Source organism: Photinus pyralis, unplaced genomic scaffold (assembly GCF_008802855.1).
Source record: "Photinus pyralis isolate 1611_PpyrPB1 unplaced genomic scaffold, Ppyr1.3 Ppyr1.4_LG1, whole genome shotgun sequence".
NCBI lineage: Eukaryota > Metazoa > Arthropoda > Insecta > Coleoptera > Lampyridae > Photinus > Photinus pyralis.
Genome location: NW_022170249.1, coordinates 26959829 through 26980864, shown reverse-complemented (window position 1 = coordinate 26980864; position 21036 = coordinate 26959829). Strand labels below are relative to the sequence as shown.

General features: G+C 38.2%; 1 protein-coding gene across 2 annotated transcripts in view; it reads left to right on the top strand.

Moving 5' to 3' along the window:
- LOC116158702 (paired box protein Pax-5) overlaps positions 1–21036 on the top strand; it is a 40926-nt gene that overhangs the window by 13389 nt on the left and 6501 nt on the right. For both annotated transcript variants that reach the window (XM_031471530.1, XM_031471529.1), the window contains exons 2-3: positions 2246–2277; positions 17524–17744. In XM_031471530.1, the coding sequence (XP_031327390.1) occupies positions 2265–2277; positions 17524–17744 (234 nt within the window). In that variant the 5' untranslated portion in view covers positions 2246–2264. The remainder of the gene's footprint in view (positions 1–2245; positions 2278–17523; positions 17745–21036) is intronic.

The window sequence follows — 21036 nt, the reverse complement described above, 5'->3', positions numbered from 1 at the left end:
TGCTTACTTGATTCAACTTGTACTACCCACGCAACTTTTCCCGTTGAAGGATAAAATGCTTCTCTCGAACTTTTACTACTTCATTTGACGATGTAATAACTTAAATCTTTTATTAAGGTTGCTTAATTTCTTCCGCACACTTTATTACAATACGGACGGAATAGGTTTTCACATGCACAGGTAGACTGCCCGAAAAATTTAGCGTAAATAAACCCCACGCTCTCAAACCATGGCGAAAGAGAAGCCTCGTCTTCTCGTTATCTCCAGTATTTAAGAAAACACCACTTCCATCATTAAAGAACTCCTTTAACAATTTTCGAATAAATCGCCTCTCACAATGGAACGCGCCAATCGTCCGCCGAAATAAAACGCTTAATTCTTCGTAACACCTTCCTTTCCTCTTGTCAGCGAAAGAACACGTGTGGAAATTAAATTTTGCCTAACAATAAAACTTCATTTCGCAAAGATCAGATGTGACCTTTTATCAAACACGCAAATTTAACCAGATGTGTCTCACTTCTAACACCTTATCTAATTGAATAATTTACAAAGGCGATCAAATTTAAACAACAATTACCCACTTACAAAACAATTTCAAAATGAAAAACAAACCATGAAATAGAAATTCAAATGAAACGACCAAAATTGTGTTTATTTCGTAAATAATCCCAGATTTGCTTAATAAATTGAAATATTCTCATATACAGGATATCCCGTCATTATTTTTGGTGTTTAGATCGAAATAACGTCTACGTCACGTTGTTTACACAATATGGATTATCCGATGAGGTTAAAATGTTTAGAATCCTATACCACTTCTTGTTGTATCGGAAGTTGAATCAAGATTCTGTTACTTTAAAAGGGGTGTTTTAGTTTTTATTATTTTGATATAGGAGACCATAAACCTTTGTATTATTTGAGTTTTTTCGACACCTTTGCAAAATATACTTCATCAAAATGCACATTGTCAGAATTTGCTTAAATAGGACCCTTACCCGTAAAAACTGAACAACAAAATTGTACAGTGTTCAGATGTTCATAATAATTTTCACAGTTCTAAACATGCAGACTTTATTTTTTAATCCTCTTTTTTCTGTTCAACAAAGGATTCTACACTGAAAAATGAGGGCAAGATATCAAGAGTTTAAACTGAAAAATTGTAAGGAAAGGAAATATAAAAAGGATTAGTTTTTGCAAGCTATCTAGTTAGGTAAGCATCTTTTTCCAAAATACAAAGACGATTTTTCCCCATTGAATCGTCTTCCTATCTCTAATTTCTAAGATCCTTATTGTATAAAAAAAACTCACTGTTGTAGGTACGTGTAGATGTTATGTAAATAAAACATAATAATGTATATATCTATCTATAGTAGTTATATGATGTAAAACTTTGTGCATAAAAGATAATGCTCCCATAAGACAGCCTGACAAACAGACACAAATTTTTGGAAAAAGTTTGGTGTGTAAGTCACTTGTTTGCGCCGTTAATTAAACGCCTAGTCAGTAGAAAGAATGTTATCTAGTCAACTATCGGATGTTCTAGTATCGACGATCGACAATATAAACCAGCCAGTTTTTAGTATACTGACAGTGATAATAGAAGTGCTAAGGACACGCTGATCTCCCAACCAGCAACATTCAGAGAATGAAAGTCTTTTTCGAATTACTATTAGGAACTTTTTCATAGTTTCCATCAGATCAGATTAGCATATATCCATCCGAAAGTTTCGAAGAAAAATTGTACTGCCATGATTAGTGGTTTCTTGCGTAGGTAATATCGCGTATAAAATTATGTAAAAAAGTATAGCGCAAGGTAGCGAGCTTAATTTGCTTAATCGAAACCACCTATGTGACATTAGCATCTCAAAGACTACGAAACGACTCTCCGTCACGCTCTCCTTCACGGTACCCCAAGCTGTGCCACACAACATTCGTCAACTATAAGCAAAAGGTGAATTTATAAAGGGAAAGTTAAATCCTTTGATCGCCGATGAAAACGTAAAACCTTTTTATGTTGAAAGTCTTGGCGATTTTTACTATGTAATTTGGTTAAGATATACCTCACACCCCTATAATACATAAACCACGTTATTCGGAGTCTACCTGCTATTTTATAATCGATTTCGATACACTAACACCGTTTCCATAACACGAACAATAATTTTCCAGTGCGAAAAGGAAGAATCGTTAATCGTTTCCTCTTTCTTTTATCGTCACCAATGGTTAAATATTTTTTTTGTTGCAGATACCAACCTTCGTAGAATATGCCACATACCGGTAAGTAGAAGAATTCACAATTTACTTGTTAGACGTCTGTTGCTGTGAGTGACATGTTGCATTTCTTAAAACTTGCGTGATCTAAAAAGTCTTCACCTGCCAAAATACCTCTTATATCATTAGATTTTTCGTCCTGGCAGTCACGCCAAAATTACTACAAAATTATGTCTAATGTCCTGATTCACACCTGGATTTAGTTTCGCGTGTCTCCATCGCGAAGAAGAAGAGATAATTAAAAGTTAATTGGATCGCTTAAACCGGGCGTAAGAAATGTGATTGAATCTCCATTACCAAGATGTAATTTTATTACCTGACGTAACCAATATACTTCGCTGGAAACCTGTACTGTCGCATAACTTACGTAATGAAGTAGACGGTGTGGTATGACATAACAATTCACCTATTTCCATTGTATACGGAAGCTAGCTTACAACCCCAATTAGGCGGTGCTATGCTTCCTTATTTTTGTTTTAATTTCGCGCCGTATATGTTTATTTATTCCTGACGTAATGCTTGACTTTCAACCGATCACATTAAGTGCAGTTCATTAAAACATTTTGCATAACTTTAATTTAAAGGGCAAGCTTTAATTAAAGAAGGAATTCTTCATTTATGTACTTAAAGTATGGCTGTTTTTCTCGTACAGCCTGTCTAGAATAGAACAATGAAAGTACACAAGTCGACACAAAGGTTGTAAAAGTTCTACTGAGTATTAAGAAACAATCACCGCACGAAGAGTACGTTTTAAAACAATGACAATGTATGGTTTTTTTCAATTTGACAAAACTGGATTTACCTACTACGAGAAATCGACTTGGTTGCAACTAAAACTGTCACATTTCTTCAACAACTAGTTGCACTGAAATGGAAGGCGTCCTTCAGATTACTATGTGAATACTGCCAAGGAAGATATTTACTTTTTGATCATGGAAAAAAATTATAGTGGTTTTCTAACTGGTACATACATGCAATACAAAACGGCTTCAATTGCCATAGGTTGATCTCTTTAAGAAAGTACAGAATTAAAATTTTCATTAATTCAATCGAAATATAATTTATGATGCTTTGTTTAAAGGTTCAGACCTTTTATTCTACCTCGTACAAGACGACCGACCCCCTTGCAGGTGATCATGTTAACAAATTGGTGGCCATCCTCGTTGATGAATCTTCAATTTGCGCAAATGTTCTCTGAACATAGTTTTTTCAAACGGTTAGTTACTGTATTTGGGGGGCAGCAAGTGAGCAAAATGCTACTTCAACGACAGAATTTTATGAAATTCCATATATGTTTTTTGGTGACCATATAAAGAGGAGAAATTTCCAATACGCAAGACACTTTACTTTTATTTTTTAATAGGAATACTTTAGAATCAACTACTTTCGTTACAAACTCCAAGTACTATTTTATGTTATTTTAGCGTATGCACGGAAATAACTTCCCACTTCAGGTAAATCAAAAAAACATCAGAGAAATCTTTCTGTTTTGAATTACACAGTTTGAGCGAAAGGGGCGAAATCGTCAACAAAATTTAAAATTTGGTGGCAGCCCAAGATACAGTCCTATCCTACCGCCAATCAAGGTCATAAATAGTGGCGACACACTCGACAAAAGAGCATCCTCCCACTTTTAATGCACCCTCCTATCTACAACTGTTACATGCTTCAAACCACATCATCCCTTCCTTGAAAATACAATACTAACATTCCAAAAATGAACTTTTAACAATTTTTTAAAAATTGGGCGGCTTTGGACTACAATTCCACCAATTACATAACTTATTGGAAAATCGGCCTTCTACATTTTGTCATCCTATAGGATTTCTATGATATGCAAAGCCTAAACTGCTCTACTACTATTCCAAATCTCTAAATCCCGCGGCTTGGTTCGTAAACATTCCTCGAGAATAATAGCTATCATTATTGACTCGTGATATAAACTACCATAATCTTTAAGAAAATATTCGTAAATTAGAAGTAAAAGTCGAATTTGAACGTTCTTAAATATAGATATCTTTGGGCAACGTTTCAGAAAAAATTTATGTTAACGACTAGCCATGGACGCCCTGCAAAATTTTTAAAAAATTGTTAAAAGTTCATTTTTGGAATGTTAGTATTGTATTTTCAAGGAAGGGATGATGTGGTTTGAAGCATGTAACAGTTGTAGATAGGAGGGTGCATTAAAAGTGGGAGGATGCTCTTTTGTCGAGTGTGTCGCCACTATTTATGACCTTGATTGGCGGTAGGATAGGACTGTATCTTGGGCTGCCACCAAATTTTAAATTTTGTTGACGATTTCGCCCCTTTCGCTCAAACTTTCGAGCCCTCATCACTGTCATGAGAGTTTTCGTGAAAGGACCATCGAAACCCCCCCATACCCCTTCATGTTACGTTTTCCACCAGAATGTTGAAACCTTTTCGTGTGGGGGCCATCGAATCTGAGAGGGAGGAATTGCATATCCTCCCAATCCACCGGTGCTGCGTTATCCCCCGAAACCTTTAGAGACTTGGTAACTCTCATATAATACTTGCGGTAGCCGGTACTACGTACAACCCTTAGCCTTGGGGTATTGCAACCTCCAGGGGTAACGTTCTCCCCCAAGATGTTGAAGATCTCATCATTCTCGTGAAGCATTCCGGAGAGGATCATCGACTTTTTCTTTCTTGGGAGGTATTCCATACCCTTCAGACCCCCGGTGTTATATCCCCCTCCCCCATTCCCGCCCCCCCCCCTCAGACTCTCAGTTGATACATTTTATCCTAAAACCCTTATAGCCCTGCCCTGGTCCTTCGTATAATTTAATCGTCCTTTTCATACCACCCAGCCCTAGACCCCGGGGCTACATTGTCTAATCTACGCAGAAGTGGTTCTCCTAAATCTTTCTTCTTTCTAGGGTGGTGGTGTTGGAGTCTTCCAACCTCTTACAAATTGTGCGATTCTTTTTCGAGATCAGTGAGCGACGAGGCCTGAGAGGGGGGGGGGGTAAATTAATGTTATCTCTCATTGTATTCTAATTAAAAGTCTACTACTGCCCTTCTTTCTGTCCTCTTATCAAAGTACGGGTTAGAGGGGTGAGAGGGGGTGGGGGAGTGGAACTAGTTTTATCCTTCATGGTACTAGCCCTCCTCCTCGACCTCTTATCTTGATCGGGTACATTCTTCCTAACATTTCTGTTCTGTTTGGTACGAGAATGAATCATCCGATGCGTAATTAATTTAAAATCGTTCGGTCTCCATCAAATTATCTTTTTTATCATTCGTTTGTGTATTTTTGAGATAACCTGACAATTTTCACACAAAAAAAAGCAGTTTTTAAACCATCTGCAATGACGCATAACGGCCAATCCCGTGACCAGGATTTTTTCGCCAGGGAAATCCCAGGGCAAAGGTTTGCACCATAAAACAAGATAGTTACAACACAAGGAAATAACCTTCAGTAAGGCCGCGACTTTTTCGCCGGGAAAATCCCAGTGATCTAACCGGGGAATACTCTTCACCAAGACCACGACTTGACGTCACCAAATGTGGTTGATGAGGAAATTGCAGAGGCTACCAAGTGGTCGAGGTTGTCTTCTCCAAATCAGATAAGTGTTCTTCTCAGAAGATCGATGCAAACTTCTTTTCAGGGTTACCTATTTTTACTAAGCCGACGAAATTGCAGGTTCGTTTCTTTAAATGCAAATAGTACCTAGTTGCCATTACAAAAAATATGCCCCGTTGACCATGCAGAAGTACAGCAAACTTTTTATAATTTCGGATACCATAAAAAGCTTCTTTAAAAAATCTTGTTTTGGAGATATACCTATTTGTCTTCTAAAAAACATTTTCACACTGTATATGCAAAACTAAAGTAGAAAAGGTATCCGGGATGAAGCTCAACATAAACACCAGAAGAGCGTTATACTATACTACAAAAACTCACTGTAAAATTGAAGTCTCATTTGAAAATTCGAATACCTCAAAAACTATAAGGGAACAAAATGACCATCAGAAAATGATTGTATAGTGCGAAAGTGAAGACTAGGGGCATTACCGCAATGCCCAAGACATGAATTTGATGCAATTTTGGCGATCACATGGATTTTGATCGATACATATCAAAATCGTTATTCTTGTACTTAGAACGTTGGGAACAAGATTAAGAGCATTATCTCAATGCCCAAGACATGAATTTGATACATTTTTGTTAACTATAAAATGTATTTCGTAAGATTAAAATAAATTGTCGTTAAAATCGATTGTAATACCTACTGAAGAATGAGGATCCTTTCGTTGTATCGGTTTATTTAATGTTAAATTGAATTCCGCCTCAATACAATTTATCTTCTGTACCTACCATTGCGTCTTTCGTATTTTATAATTCCATGGTAGGTATTATTTATAATAACGGCTGTAATTACTGCGTGCCTACCAATGTAAAAAGCACGCGAAGTAAAATTGTCCACGAAGGCCGTAAGCGCCACAAATTACAGCGTTTTGCAAGCTAAATGAATTCATTTAAAAGACAGTAGGTTTACGAGTATGCCAATTGTAAGAATTCGCTTTCTTTGATGACTTTTTTAAACATAGGTTCACAAGGATTGATAAATAATTGGATAATTACGTGTAATCCTTGTTGCTTAAATTTGCATAGAGTAATGAGATTCATCTGCATAGCGAGCACTTTTCCTTTCGACCGAACAGCTGCATCTTCGAATTGTTTATTTTTTGATTACTTATCAAGCACCTATCGATCGAGTACCTACCCCCAATAGTTGTAATTGTAGTTGTTCATAATTAAATCGAGGAATTTCGGTGATCACTAATTCGGGGACACCTGTTCGTATGTAATATCTGTACGGTGGCATCGAGACCCGGTGACAGACACAGGTGAAACCTTGATTCGTTAATAATTGCAAGTTAAGCGCCTTCTGATGCGTGTTTTAGGGGCAATTCCGTAATAACGTGAACAACCCCTTTTTCGTGAAGAAGCCGCGAGCGACGCATCAACAAATTTAGCCGCGGAATCAAAACCAAAACTACGGGTAATAAAATAAATTACTAATTCAAGCTGGCCGACAAACACAGCCCGAGGATTGCCGCTCATTACAAGTTGGTGCAAACCCGCTACTTGCCTAGCGTCTAATTTGCGAATTTTAAGTACGGGACCATTTAATCATCAACCATTTTACGAGAACAATTTACGATTAATCAGCCCGATTCTCGCATTAAAACGAAATTATAAACATTTCCAGCTTATTAGCAGCAAATTGCATTAAGCGTGTTATTAGTGGCTTCAAGGTGTCGGATGATTAACTTAGAATTCAACACCTATTTTGGTCTGAAAATATCATCTCCCATCTACACTTATACCTATAAATGGTATGGTAGCACCGTATAATTTTTAATTATATTTGCAGCGAATCCATTTACAAGCTGAATTAGCGTAGAAATAATAAAACGAAGAACTTTTCCATGGGTGGTACCTACTTTAATGAACCATTATTCCCTTCTGGCTACTGCAATACATAACGATAAAATTATTTGCAATTACCACAAAATTCAAAACATTTAGTCATTGCAGTTTGATTTTAATGAGGTCTGGCAAAAAAGTTGCAGCAATCTTAACGTTTTCTTGAATTTTTGCCCCTTTTGCCATTGGTTAGGTATTATAGTTGTCATGTTCCTAGAAGATTTGTAAATTTGTCCTTAGTTTTAAATGCGCGACGTTTCAGCCAAGACATCTCTTTGTATTTCACCCCCTACACACTTATAAAAGTTCCTCCCTGTAATAGGTGCCTTATTTTAAAGTCTCATCTTAGGGCGTCAATTTCTAATGGTTCGTGGTGTGGTTCGATGTACTTATTAAAGTCTTCTTGTAAGCTTCATCTCCTCTCTCGTCGTGTTTACTACGATTGGACCAGCTTCCGTACTTTTGCTTCCCAGACATTCTTCACTGATAATCTCTTACATGAAACGTAGATTCGCCAGTAAGAGTTGACTGTACAAAGGTAAAGTCTCTCCTACTGGTCTTTTCAGTAGACGTTAGATAATAGCGAAATTTGATTTTTGATCCCCATTTACTATTCACAGTGGACTGTACCTACCTAGGGAGAGTATACTCTTACTGCCTAAGTTAGTAAGTGTTGCAAGGAAACGATGTATTACCGAATAAAAAGAAACAAATAAAAAAGCAGAACCTTTTTTTCACGAAACAGTTTTGCCATGGGGTCTGATATGACAATTGCAGAATGAAACTAATTATTGAAATATACAAAACAACACAACACTAATAAACGAGTAATGTTGGCGGAAATTTTGCTCAAAGAAGCAATATCTGTAACCAAAATTTAAAAAGTTATTTCAAATCAAACAGTCCTCTAAAAAGATAAACACCTAACTCCTAGCTAAACTCAAGAAAATATACTTGCTGGCCAGATAATTAAATTTATTTGAGTAAACAATGTAACGCGTAATTCTAAGTAATTAAATGTAAATAATTAAATAAAGCGTTCATTACTACATACAAAACTATTCTGTTTATTCACTGATGAACCGAATAAGATGCCAGAAATAAATATAAAAGTCTGTACCTTATTGCCTTGTAATGTCGCCGAATATACTTATCTTGTAGGCCATGTTTCAACTGCTTGCAAATTAACGACGCCTGTAGATGGATTTCGAGGATCGATGAGTGTCCATTAATAAATGGAAAGTTTTCGATTTATGGTGAAATTCAGTTGTTAATATTGAAGCACTCAAAACAGCAACTCCGTGTTTCTTATTCGCGGTACACGTTTTGCTCAATTCCGTATATGATTATATTTATAGGTTTTCACAGAACATACCGGTCAACGTATTTTACCTATACGGCTATTATCACTTTTTATTTTTAAGTGTGTTCTATTCTATTCACAAGGGAGCTCGACCAGGCAGCACTTAGGTTCAGCAAAGGCCCAATGTGCCCACCCCTTTTCTTTAGCAACTAGGTTCAGAGCCCGTTCCTCTCAATAGAGGATAGGACCCTGTTTCGCCTAAGTTGCTTCATCCTCCCCGGTTCCAGATACCTGTCGCCAAGGAGCTGATGTCTGTCTCTAATCAAGGCGTCACAGTGATAGACCACATGCTCGGTAGTCTCATATGCCTTGCCACAGAACCTAGCACCCACATCGAACTTACCCTATTAGACTCACCTAATCTATCTAGACTTCGTCTGCAATCAAGCACCGCAGCCGATCGGAACCTGTCTGCTGACATGACCTTCAGCGCCGTTCGATTTTCATATGGAGGAACGCGCAATCTAAGTTCAGTCACTGTACGAGAGAGTGACCTTATAACTCTTTGGTTTTACCCGGATCACATCCCTTCTTGCAAAAAGGGGATCGGATCTAAAGGTTTCCTCCCAGATCCACCCGTGCCCAAGGCTGCCTCGATCCTTCCACTCGTCCCCAATCTCTGCCCCCACAGCTAAGTGTAAAGATTCTTATCCCAGAAGTGCCTCCATGGTCAAAGTTGGCGTGGTTTTCATGACTCCAGTGACTTCCAGACAGGCGAGTCTCTGAACATTTCCTACCTTCTTCTTGTGGGTTGGCCTGCGCATGGGAAGCCACGATCTAAGTGCACCGTACAGTATTATTGACATCACTACAGTGTAAAGCCAATGTACCAGTCGAGGGTTCAACCCCCATGTGCAACAAAAAGCCTTTCTACATGCGCATAGACATGCAGTGGCTTTTTGATTATTCGGTCAATGTACCCCTTCCTGGCCAGGTGGGAGTCTATAATGAATCCCAAATATTTCCTTGATCTAGTCAGACCTAGTTGACGTCCTAGAAGTGTGAGCCCATCACGGTATACGCTCTCCTTCTATTCATAAATGGAACGATCTCGATCTTTTCCGGATTAACAGAGAGGCCATGGCTACTGAACCACATATCCACCTGTTCAAGGACCCTCTTCCCAGTCCGCAGGTAGTTTAGTTTGAATGGCCCTCGTTACCAACGTTTTCAAGGCCCGAGTTCCACCAAGGTGTGCTCTTCGTTCCTCGAAAGGTCCGCAGTCTACAGCTGTCCTCACATTGTTTGGTGACGCTTCTTAATGCGGTCACCTCTCCAACTCGGTAATCATGTGAGCTATTGAAAAGGAGCCCAACGTCAGGTCGATAACTCCCTGACTCCTCGCTGTGACGAAGGATTAAAAACATTCAAATCAATTGTTTGCAAATACAGAAGGAGGTCGCCCTTCGAATTCGTGTCCGTGCTTCCCCACGCAACACAGTGCGGGTTTGCATCACAGCCAACCACACGAGGGAGCTATTTCCACAGTAGTCAATCAAGTCAGGAAGTTCCCTAATAGGTGAAGTCTCTTGCAAGTCGTACCGGGGATAGGCTGAGCAGGCCACCAAGTGCCTGCTCCGTCCTCTGCCATCTTACAGCTGAAATCTTAGAGCCTGAAACAGAATTCAGCCATTAGATAGGTCTCGATTCGTCTATCGACATAAATGGAAATTGTAGACTTCAGTTGGCTGTCCCTCCATGGCCCAGGCCTCTTACTCGTCCCTGTAAACCCAAAATTCTTGTATGAGGCATACGCCTGTCTGATTGACGGCAAGTTGACGCCTTATTAGACATCCCTTACTGTGCTGAAAATTGCTCTGTAAAAAGGTTGTCTCCTCCGTCACTGATGTACTAGGTTCCCCCCCTCTGCTAGTGATGCCGACGGTTCCGACCCCAAGCCAGAGCCAAGAACCGCCACACGACGCCGCTTGAGTGCCCGATAGGATACTTCATCGACACCATGCGAGGAGGACTATAGGCTCGTCCTGAAACCCGGGTTTTGCCTCTGGATGCGCTTCAAGATGGTGACCGTGTCATCCGGAAGCCCGCATAACACCGCCATCGCCTTGGTTATCCTAGGGACGTTCCTATGAACTTTCACGCACCAACCCAACCCCCTAATAAGAGGAAGGGTGTTCTCCAACCAGTCTAAGGTCCACTGGTACTCGCATTCGGCCTCAATGGCACCCCGCGAGATCCATTGGAACCCTGCCAGCCGAGGCAAAGGCCCTCTCCATCTCGTCAACAACTGTATTCAATGCAACCATAATGCACCTCGACTGAGGCGATGTTTTTTATTTGTCTTTATTTTATAGTGGGCGGAGCATTAGCCAAGTAGCTACTCTTCCCACTCAGCCCACTATACAATCACAAACAGCTATGCCTTACCTGGGATTCGAACCCAGGACCCTTGTACCCAAAGCTGCCTCAGGGTGCGGCACCGGAACAATGGCCACTCTGAGCGCCGTCGCAGCGACTTGCCCATAGGTTCGGTCCCTGACGACGGTTGGGCCATATTCTTATTATTCCTCTTGCGTATAGGAGATGGCCCATCACCAGGTCCTTGGACTAGCTTTTGCGTTGGATCCGCCTCGTGGCTTGTTGGCCCCCTCGGACGAGGAACCCAGAAAGGGTTTGTTTGAATTATCGACCATACAATTCCACGAGTAGTGCGGAAATGTCTCACCTAGGCCGAGCCGCTTCCTCAGGGTTTGGCTGTCATCCCCTTCCCCCCGAAGAAAAGGCGCCACCACTCGGAGGTCGCCCGGTATCCGAGGGGCACGGTCGCTGACATCTTGACTTGGGAGGTCGCTACCAGTCTAGGTTAAAGAAACGAAGACTTTGACGGAAACCAATTTTGGCAGACTTGATAACAGAAGCAGAGACTAATAGACATCTTATAATAATAAGATAATCTTATAATTAGAGAAAAAATTGAAAAAAGAAACACCGTCAAGTCATTGGTAGTACTTACCATTAGTCTGTAAAAAAATCAGCTTCATTCATCCAACCGTTACCTAGTTATACTTTATATGCGTAGAAAGTTCGTGAAAAACCGACTAATAAATTGTTTTTTACAGAGCTATGAAATGTCAACGTCTTCATTTGGTGTATAACTTATTTTCTCCAAAAAAAAACATTTAAAATTGGTACCGCAAGAAGTACCGCAGCCCCTTAAGTCATATGACCTGAGGCGGCAGACGATCGATTTTAGCATACTTGGATAGGCCAAAGTGGAACTCCGTCGGTACTCTGGTAACTGCTAGATAAAGATAAATCGTTGAACGACTTGTTCTTTAACGGCAATTCTCCGGAGGTCGAGTTATTCTGAACATGAAGGGTTTTAGAATCTCGTTGCTAATCATTGAGAATTCCAGAAGCAGGCGAATTTTGTTTTCCTGGGTCTTAGTATATATTTACCCCAAGGCAAGTTTTCACAGAGTCTCGGGGTGGATTTTACCTCAGAGCTTTAGTTAAAATTAAATACAGATCAGTTACTTGAGAGGGAACTATTTTAGGATCAATTCATAGTGATGTAAGCTTTCTTGGAGGTCCCTTATAGAAACTTTCTAGTGAGGGCGTATTTCTTGGGCACCGATCTTCCGGGAACGAATTTGTCAGGTGTTTTCGCCGAAAAATCAACATGGAAACATAAAATTAGGTGCAAAAAATGAACAATGCAGCTATTCCAAGGTCGCTTTCTCTTAAGATTAATTCTTTGGGTTCAAGCTTATTAAGAAATTGAGGGGAAGATTTGAGGTACCTGCGAGCAGAACTTGAGAATACTAATAATACTTCTATAAGAGACCTTTAAATTCAGCTTTTTTAGTGCACTTTCACTTTCAAAAAATAAAAAGTTCACTTTTGCACACAAAAGCTCCGGAACTACACCACTTACAGACTTGGTATTACCTATTAGTGTCATTCGCTCAGAAATTAAGAATTATTTCATGTTTGTATTCTCGTTAAGGCATGAAATGGCCATAAGGGCTATTAAAATCGAATAAACATATTTGAAAGTGCACTCTTCGCCTGTTGCTCACAATTCAATAAAAATAATTTGCGTTCGTTCTGATTATTATTACATTTACATTACCAATATAAGACCAGCCCAAAATGCGAATAATACATAGATTTCCTTCATTTTAGTGATATTATTGAATTTAAGATGCTCAAATTAGCGTGAAAGTAGAAAATTCTGCAATGTAATGAAAAAGCTATTACTTCTTTTTCACGTACTAAAAATGACCTCGCGCTATAAGCCCGTGTACCTATTACCCGTGGCGAAGAAAAACTTTACGACTGACCACTGTCGGGCATTCTATTACCTTTCAGAAATAACATCTTCACGTTTTACGTTGCACTTGTGCGAAGAGGCGATTTTAGCATTAACAATCTCATTGAGAATCGTTTCAGTCAGGCCACAAGTTCATCTTCTTATGCGTATCCATTCGAAAAAACTATTTATGTAAATACACTCGCGAGCTTTTTATAAGCCATCGAACATCTTTCTGCCATACATACTAGAGGACATAAGGCGATTAATATTTATGACGTTCCAATTACGATGGTATACTTGGAATAACCGATTTAGTTTAAATTACAATAAAAACTTGCTCAATTGCGATGATTTTAAGTGAGGACGAACAGGATTCCAATTCATCTTTATTTCATGTAACTACAACAGAACCAAATGCCAAGCTGAATAATTTATTTTTTTGTTTAATACAATTATGTATCTGATGATTTAGTAGCTGTTTGGCGTATTGTAAAGCTTCCGATTAAGCTTCTTTTCTATTTAAAAAATTTTGCAAAACAGACATGTTTCCTTGTTGGGTGGCCACTTCTTTTATGACTTTGGATAGGCAACCAACGAAATGTTTATAATTAATCTATTTTGTCGTAATTACCGCACATAAACTTAAACTGTTTTTTCATTTCTCATTTCTCCCAAAATAATCGCTATATAATTATTTTCAAAAATTTACCGTGCCAATGTTCATAACATTGTTTTAACGAAGGCGTTCTTTTTAAATTCTATGATAATGATAATGATGCACACAGACAAACTGCTTGGCTGTCAAATCACTGTCAGTGTAGGTACAGCAAGTACGCTCCTCAATTTTTTATTTTCGACAATCAAGTGAAGTTAACGGAGATTGTCCCCTTCAAGGTGGAAATGGGGCAATATTTATACATGAAAGAATGACGGAGGTGAACAGTACTAACGGCTCATCTCATTTTGAGGTAAAATATTCCTGGAAAGAATTTCGATGGGATCGACACTCGATTCAGGACAGACCCAAGATCAGAAAGTCCGGTTGAGTTAAGAACTGAGGAAACCATAAACAAGAATCAATGCAGTGGATTCATCGGGGTTCTGAAACAAAAGGCAAAAACTCAATCTTGATCAGGAAATTATGGCGACCAGTTTTTGTGACTGCGAGGGCGTTTTTCTTATCGATTACGTGGCACGAGGGGCAAGGACTAATGGTGATGTTTATGGAAGCACGTTTGAACAAGGCTCTTAAAGCAAAACGGCAGAATACATGGTGAACAAAAACTGCGCTGTTGCACGACAAGTGCACAAGGTTTGCCATGTGGTTTCATAGCATTATCGCATCCTCTCTACAGGTCATATTTAGTACCATTAGACCTCTGTACTTTAACGGACACGTTTTTTAGCTGTTGCCGAAGCTGTCAAGGGAAAAATATTCGTTTACTCAACTCCTTTTTCTTACTAACATATCCAAATGGCTCCCTATACAGTGCCTCCTAAACAAGACACTAAAAGTCTCTAAACACTATTAAAGAACGAAAAAGACTCGTGAATGCTATTGGAACACCTTGGATGCTCTTGAAAACCCAATAGTCCCAAGGGTTATTATTAAAGATCCTTTAAGCTCATTAAATCTCTTGAAAACATTTAAAGATTCTTAAGAATATTTATAAAACCTCTTAAAGACAGTTCTGTAACCGATTAGTTACATGTACAAAGGTCGAAGACCTCGCTTGTATAAAATTGAACCCTTACGGCACTGGCAAACAATTTTAAGTTGACAATTAATTTTTAATTAACCCACGGCTAGCTCAGTAATAAAAAAATTGCTGTGACTAACACAGATACCACCCGCGGACCTGTGCCTGCGCGTTCTACCCAAAAGCTACCAAATTTGGTTCCAAGCGGTTCAGCCGTTTGCCGGAAATGAGAGTACAGACGGACCGACGGACCAACATCATCGAGGTTTTGTAAGACTGATATATTGTTTCATCGTGGTTTTGTATGATTCGGATTCCTGGTGCTTCAGAAAAGTGTATTTCAGTCAAAAAGGTGGGGGGTCATTCTTTACCCAAATGCATTCGCTATTTCGTGATTACGTGTTCATACTATACTTGATGCTCATCTAAACCTGCTCTTTTTACACATGATAAACTGTTAGTTCATTCTCCTGCTCAAAATATACACACCTCTGACAGTTATACAAAATTGTAATGCAACAAAGAAATGGGATAACTGAAATTAAATCCAATTTTCCAATCAATAATACCAAATATTATTTTGTTTGGACTCGATTCTTACTCATAAACACAAATCTGATCATGTAAATGATTCTCACAGGTCGATGCCTTTAGGAATATTAAAATTACATCGCGAAAGTACTCGAGATCGTGATTACGCACAGAAATAATAATCTAATGTTCCGCTATGTTGATATTAATTTTACCCAATTTATTAACTAGGTCCTGCTGCGCCGATTAATTGTCATTCCCTGCCTTATGCCGTTGTATACAAAATTTTAGCGCAAACGCGCTGTCCAATGACGTCACTCGAATTTAAAGAACTTGCTTTTAACCAGCCGTTACTATTAGCGATCCGAAAAAAACTTCTTTATATATCACAATGTGTTTAATGTAAGTTTATTTGATCCTGTTTTCTTATTTGAAAAGCGCTTCTGCGACACGGAAACGTTCCTTCGCGTATATTTTACCACTCGTAAGTAAATGGCCTTGCTACGAATCGGGCTTCTGAAAGGTTTTCTTCGTGTCGGAATTTACTGTCATTCTCGCTGCTTAATCTGTTTTTACCCGAAATGCTAATTATTTAATACTACGCGAATAAATTTCCAGATTTTCAATTGCATATCCTCACACATACGTGAGGATATTTCTCGGAACGCCGCTAACAGTGTCAACACACCGGTGTTAGTACGTGGTTGCTCTTGATGCAAATCTTTCGTTTTAACTTGAAATAAACCAAAAATAATAATGCTTAGCGTACCCAAGTCGGTACGTGCTGACTCGCGCAAATCAGCTTAGAGATCAAATTTTTAGTTTAACAATGATTCTTTTCTACTTCTATCGTTATTTGAAAGTCGCGCATTAGAAAAACCGAAACGGGCCTTCCTTTCTGAACTCAATGACCTCGACTGGCGTGCTCTAACAACAATAGAAAACCCGCATTTCGGATTTTTCAGCCGGCTCAAATGGACCGAATGCAACTTTTAGGTCCGAGCAGATCGTGGTAACTGCGATCGCTTTCTCCAATACGTTTCTTATCGTATCACCAGACATAGTTCATAGTTCACGTTCGCTATGAAGCGGTATATGTGTGTTCCTATGTTGAACAAAATACAAAGCGGCCACTTGTTACAGCTTCTGCCTGACATTACTGGTGACTCTTGCCGACTTTCTTACAAACAATCTTAAAGCTCAAATCTTGAAGATTCTTCGACACTAAAAACCTGGTAAAGATTCTATGCTTTTATTGGCTTGCCTTTAAAACTGTACAAAATTCATATTTAACCACTTAAAGGCTCTTAAGGTCACGAATGCTACGAATTTTCTTTGTTGAAAAGGAAAAGAAAACTGTTGCCCTGAAATGGCGACCTACCACAGCACCCAATGTACCTGATATGTACCAATCATCTCTGCAGAAAACCAGGAAATTAATCGGCACATGCAATTCGTGCAATTTGTGAAGGAAATAGCAAAATTGAGATGGAAAAGATCCCTAAAATCGTTATATTTAAAGTGATGGAGGGATACCAATCCCCAAACCGCTTGACAATTAAAATGTGGAACTTTAAAAAAAGTTTTAAGCGTGCTTAGGATTACCGATAAGCGGCACGGACTTGAGAACTCCATAAAATTACTTAAAAACACGAAACCACATCCTAACTTAACAGTACGGTTCCAGAAATAAAAATTGCTTCCTGCACATTCCTCACCAAGAACCTTAGATATAGTCTATAAATTTAGACCGTCAACTCCAAAACATGCGTATTCCTAGATTGTTGTTGTTTGGTTAAACCAGTTCATTAGTATCCTCTTACGACATGCAGTGTCTCTGCATTTGACAAAACGAACATAATTTTAAAATTAACGAAAATTGTTCATTGTGAACGGCAACTAAAAATTTGATTTGCATTTTCAGGACAAGCGGGAGTAAATCAACTGGGAGGTGTATTCGTCAACGGGAGACCGCTACCAGACTGCGTAAGAAGACGAATCGTGGAACTTGCCTTGCTTGGAGTACGTCCGTGTGATATATCTCGACAACTTTTAGTATCTCACGGTTGCGTTTCGAAAATTTTAACACGTTTTTACGAGACTGGTTCTATAAGGCCAGGATCTATCGGCGGATCTAAAACAAAGGTGAGTGTAAGAGAAAGTGAATGTGAAACAATTTCAGATATTAATATCTACCTTATTTTGCGCTATATTACCGGTAACTCAAAGTGAAGATCTAACACCGAATAATTAGTGACATTTGCCTCCAATAAAATTTGATTGCTACCGTCGATAATTATACAGGCCATAAAATGTTATGTTGGTATTGTAAATATGATCTTACAGAGTGGTGTCAATTATTTGCACCTACCGGGTGAACCGTGTGAATTTCGACGCCTGCTGCGGTCATTTTCCTCGCTAGCACCATGAATAAAAACCGTAATCACGTCTATGTAAAGAGAAGTGTTTGTTAATGTACTCATGAAGCTTATTAATATTTTTAATTCAGTCGATATGCACTCTAGATTAAGGGTATCCCATACAAATATTGGTTGATAAACATAGCGTCGCTAATAAAAAAAACTGACTGAATGTAAAACAAGTTACCACAAAATATCTACTAATTTTTCAAACCATTCCATAACTTTAAAGGGTTGAGATCAAAGAATTCTGCCAAACAACTTATAGAGACATTTTGTCATTTTCGTCATCATCAATATGAACTTCTTGACTGCAGGAAGACCAAAAGTTGTATTTCTATGTTTTCTCACTTTGAACCATTAATATATATCTTTTGTACAACTTCCCCCTAAAAATGAGGTCGTAACGTACAATTTAGAGGCATGATATAGTACCCATTACCTACACCCATGCGTAATGAACCATGTATAAATTGAGCACAACTTGTGTGTAGATAAAACACATTTTTTTAAACCAGAATATAATAGCTTTGTAAATGGTTAGGTTATAGGGTAGTAGCATGCTATTATTGATGTTTTCTTTCTTGGTAGGTGATTCATGGGGAGACTTCACCAATAGATATGTCTCGTTCAAACAATTCATTTTACCTTTGTGGGTACTTTCCTCTGATAAGGCGTTTCCGAGATATTCACTCGTAAAATTGTGACATCACGAATAGATATATTTCTTCCAGACCTTCCAATCGCCCTTTGTGAGTACCATCCTCCGACAATCTGTTCTTGAGATAGGGGAGGAATTATTTATATCCAATCACGATAAGAGGCTAAGGAGGAGGACTATGGTATGTAGAAATTAATTCCTTTCGTTGAGAGCTTTTAGTAGAGTACCATGAAGGATAAAACCAGTTACCCCCCCCCCCCCCCTTTTAATTCTTAAAAAAATGCGCTACAAAATGAAACTGTTTGTACTACAGCGCCCCCAAAATGGAGAAATGAACAATTTTTTCGGATGGTGACAGGTGAAAAGGTTAAGGTTCTTATTAGAAAAACTTCCAGAACACTTGAAGGGCTATTTTGAATTATATTCAAACCATTTTTGGGTTAAATTTCTGAGTTTCAGGTAGCCTCACGAAATTTCAAAGTTTCTCTAATAATGTTTTATATGGCGACTTATAACAAGATAGCTGGAGGATTCTTATTTACCAAGAAGTACAAACAAATTGTCATCTGGAGGGTTGGTGTCTTGATACATGTTTTGGAAAACCCTCAAGAGGCCTATAACTTTCCGGGGGCTTTTTCGAGTTCTTAACTGCCAAAAGAAAATTCTTGGCAATGTTTGGTAAAATTTTTTAGTTCTCATTAGGGTTCCCGGTAGCCTCTCAAGAGTTATTTAATAAGAAAAAGAAGATTTTTACTTTTGCCACTAAGAATTACTCGTACAAAACAGATTTTCTTGTGAAACGTTGGAGTTTTTATTAGAATCCTGGACAGCCCTTCCACGTTCTAAAATGTTCTCAAGGGGAGTTTTCTGATGAACCTCATTATAAATAACAAGTAACAGGTCAATACGTCAAGATTTGAAAAAGGTTGTTACGTGCACAAAAATATTAAATGGTCTGAAAATGTTACAAAAGATAAACAAATATCGAAATAGGCTTCTACAACAACTAACGAATCTATAATGGATAAATGACTATCCAAATAAAAATATTAATAACAATTTAGATGTATCGAAAGCTAGTATGCACAAACGTTATCTCACGGAGTATTGACGAAATTAAAATATTTCACCTTTGAATCTCTTTTCCGAGCTCAGAAAGGTGCTGTCTGCCAATAATGTGCAATCGGATAAAATACAAAAAACAAAAAGAGTGAGAGGGTGTGAAAACCACGCCATATAAATTGCGAGAATAAAATAAACGTTTGACACGTCGATTAACTCACCTACTAGGAATTGTAATTAACACTTAACGACAAATAATAATCCAAGTTAGGGTAGAAAGTAAAAGCAAAATTTTGAACGACACGAGTTGTCGGTATAAACGGAAATTCACAAAAATAATCGTTAGCGTTATCTAAAATAATCATAAAACTACTTCCTAAGCAAAAATAACTAAATTTCTATACAGCAAAAGTAAACTGATAGATTTGAAACTTAAGGTGCTGCTACAAGGATTTAAAATTTGATATTGATTCAAAGCAGAACACATTTTCGGTGTAAAATACTTGTGAAAGCAAAGAGCCGCAGGTTTCTATGACAAGTAGATTCTTTACGTGTAATTTGGTCATAGCTCGTGCACGGCCTACACGTAGAAAGTGTCTAATTATGTCCTAAGTAAATAAGATTACTATTATAGATTCCTGCATTAATATTTCACATATAATCGGCCAGTACACGAAGGGAGGAACTTAACCCACCTTCGCATTCATATTTATATTTACAATGAGAAAAAGAACTTTTATTACCATCTCAATAATTTCCAGTCCAAAGGAACACTATGATAGTATCAACCTAATTAGATACTCACGCTCCCTCGGAGTTTATTAAGAACAATAAAACCGTACGTTTCAAAACGATTGTTTAACGAAACGGGTAAAAAAGAAGATTCGTGTCAAACATAAACGACCATTTTCTAATAATTCATTTACTTTTGATGACCCCCAGTTAACGGGGGAAATTGATCTAGATAGTCGTATTAGAAGTGTGCATGACTATGAAAAATTTATGGCCTATTCGAGTACGTTGCGGGTAGTATGATTATCTATAAACGCGTTATAAGATAGTAGACAAATATACTTCGAGTAAATTGTACAAATGTTCATTAATTTGTAGCTTGAATTTAACGAAAAAAACATTTCAAGCGAAAAATATCAATTTTTTTTCTTTACTACAGAATTACACTAATGTCTACAATGCTTGTAATGCCAATTTTCCACAATATAAATTCTTTGCGTTTTTGCACTGTATGAAATACAGCTTAAAGTTATCTTGATGCTCTAATAACTTCGAAGTAAAT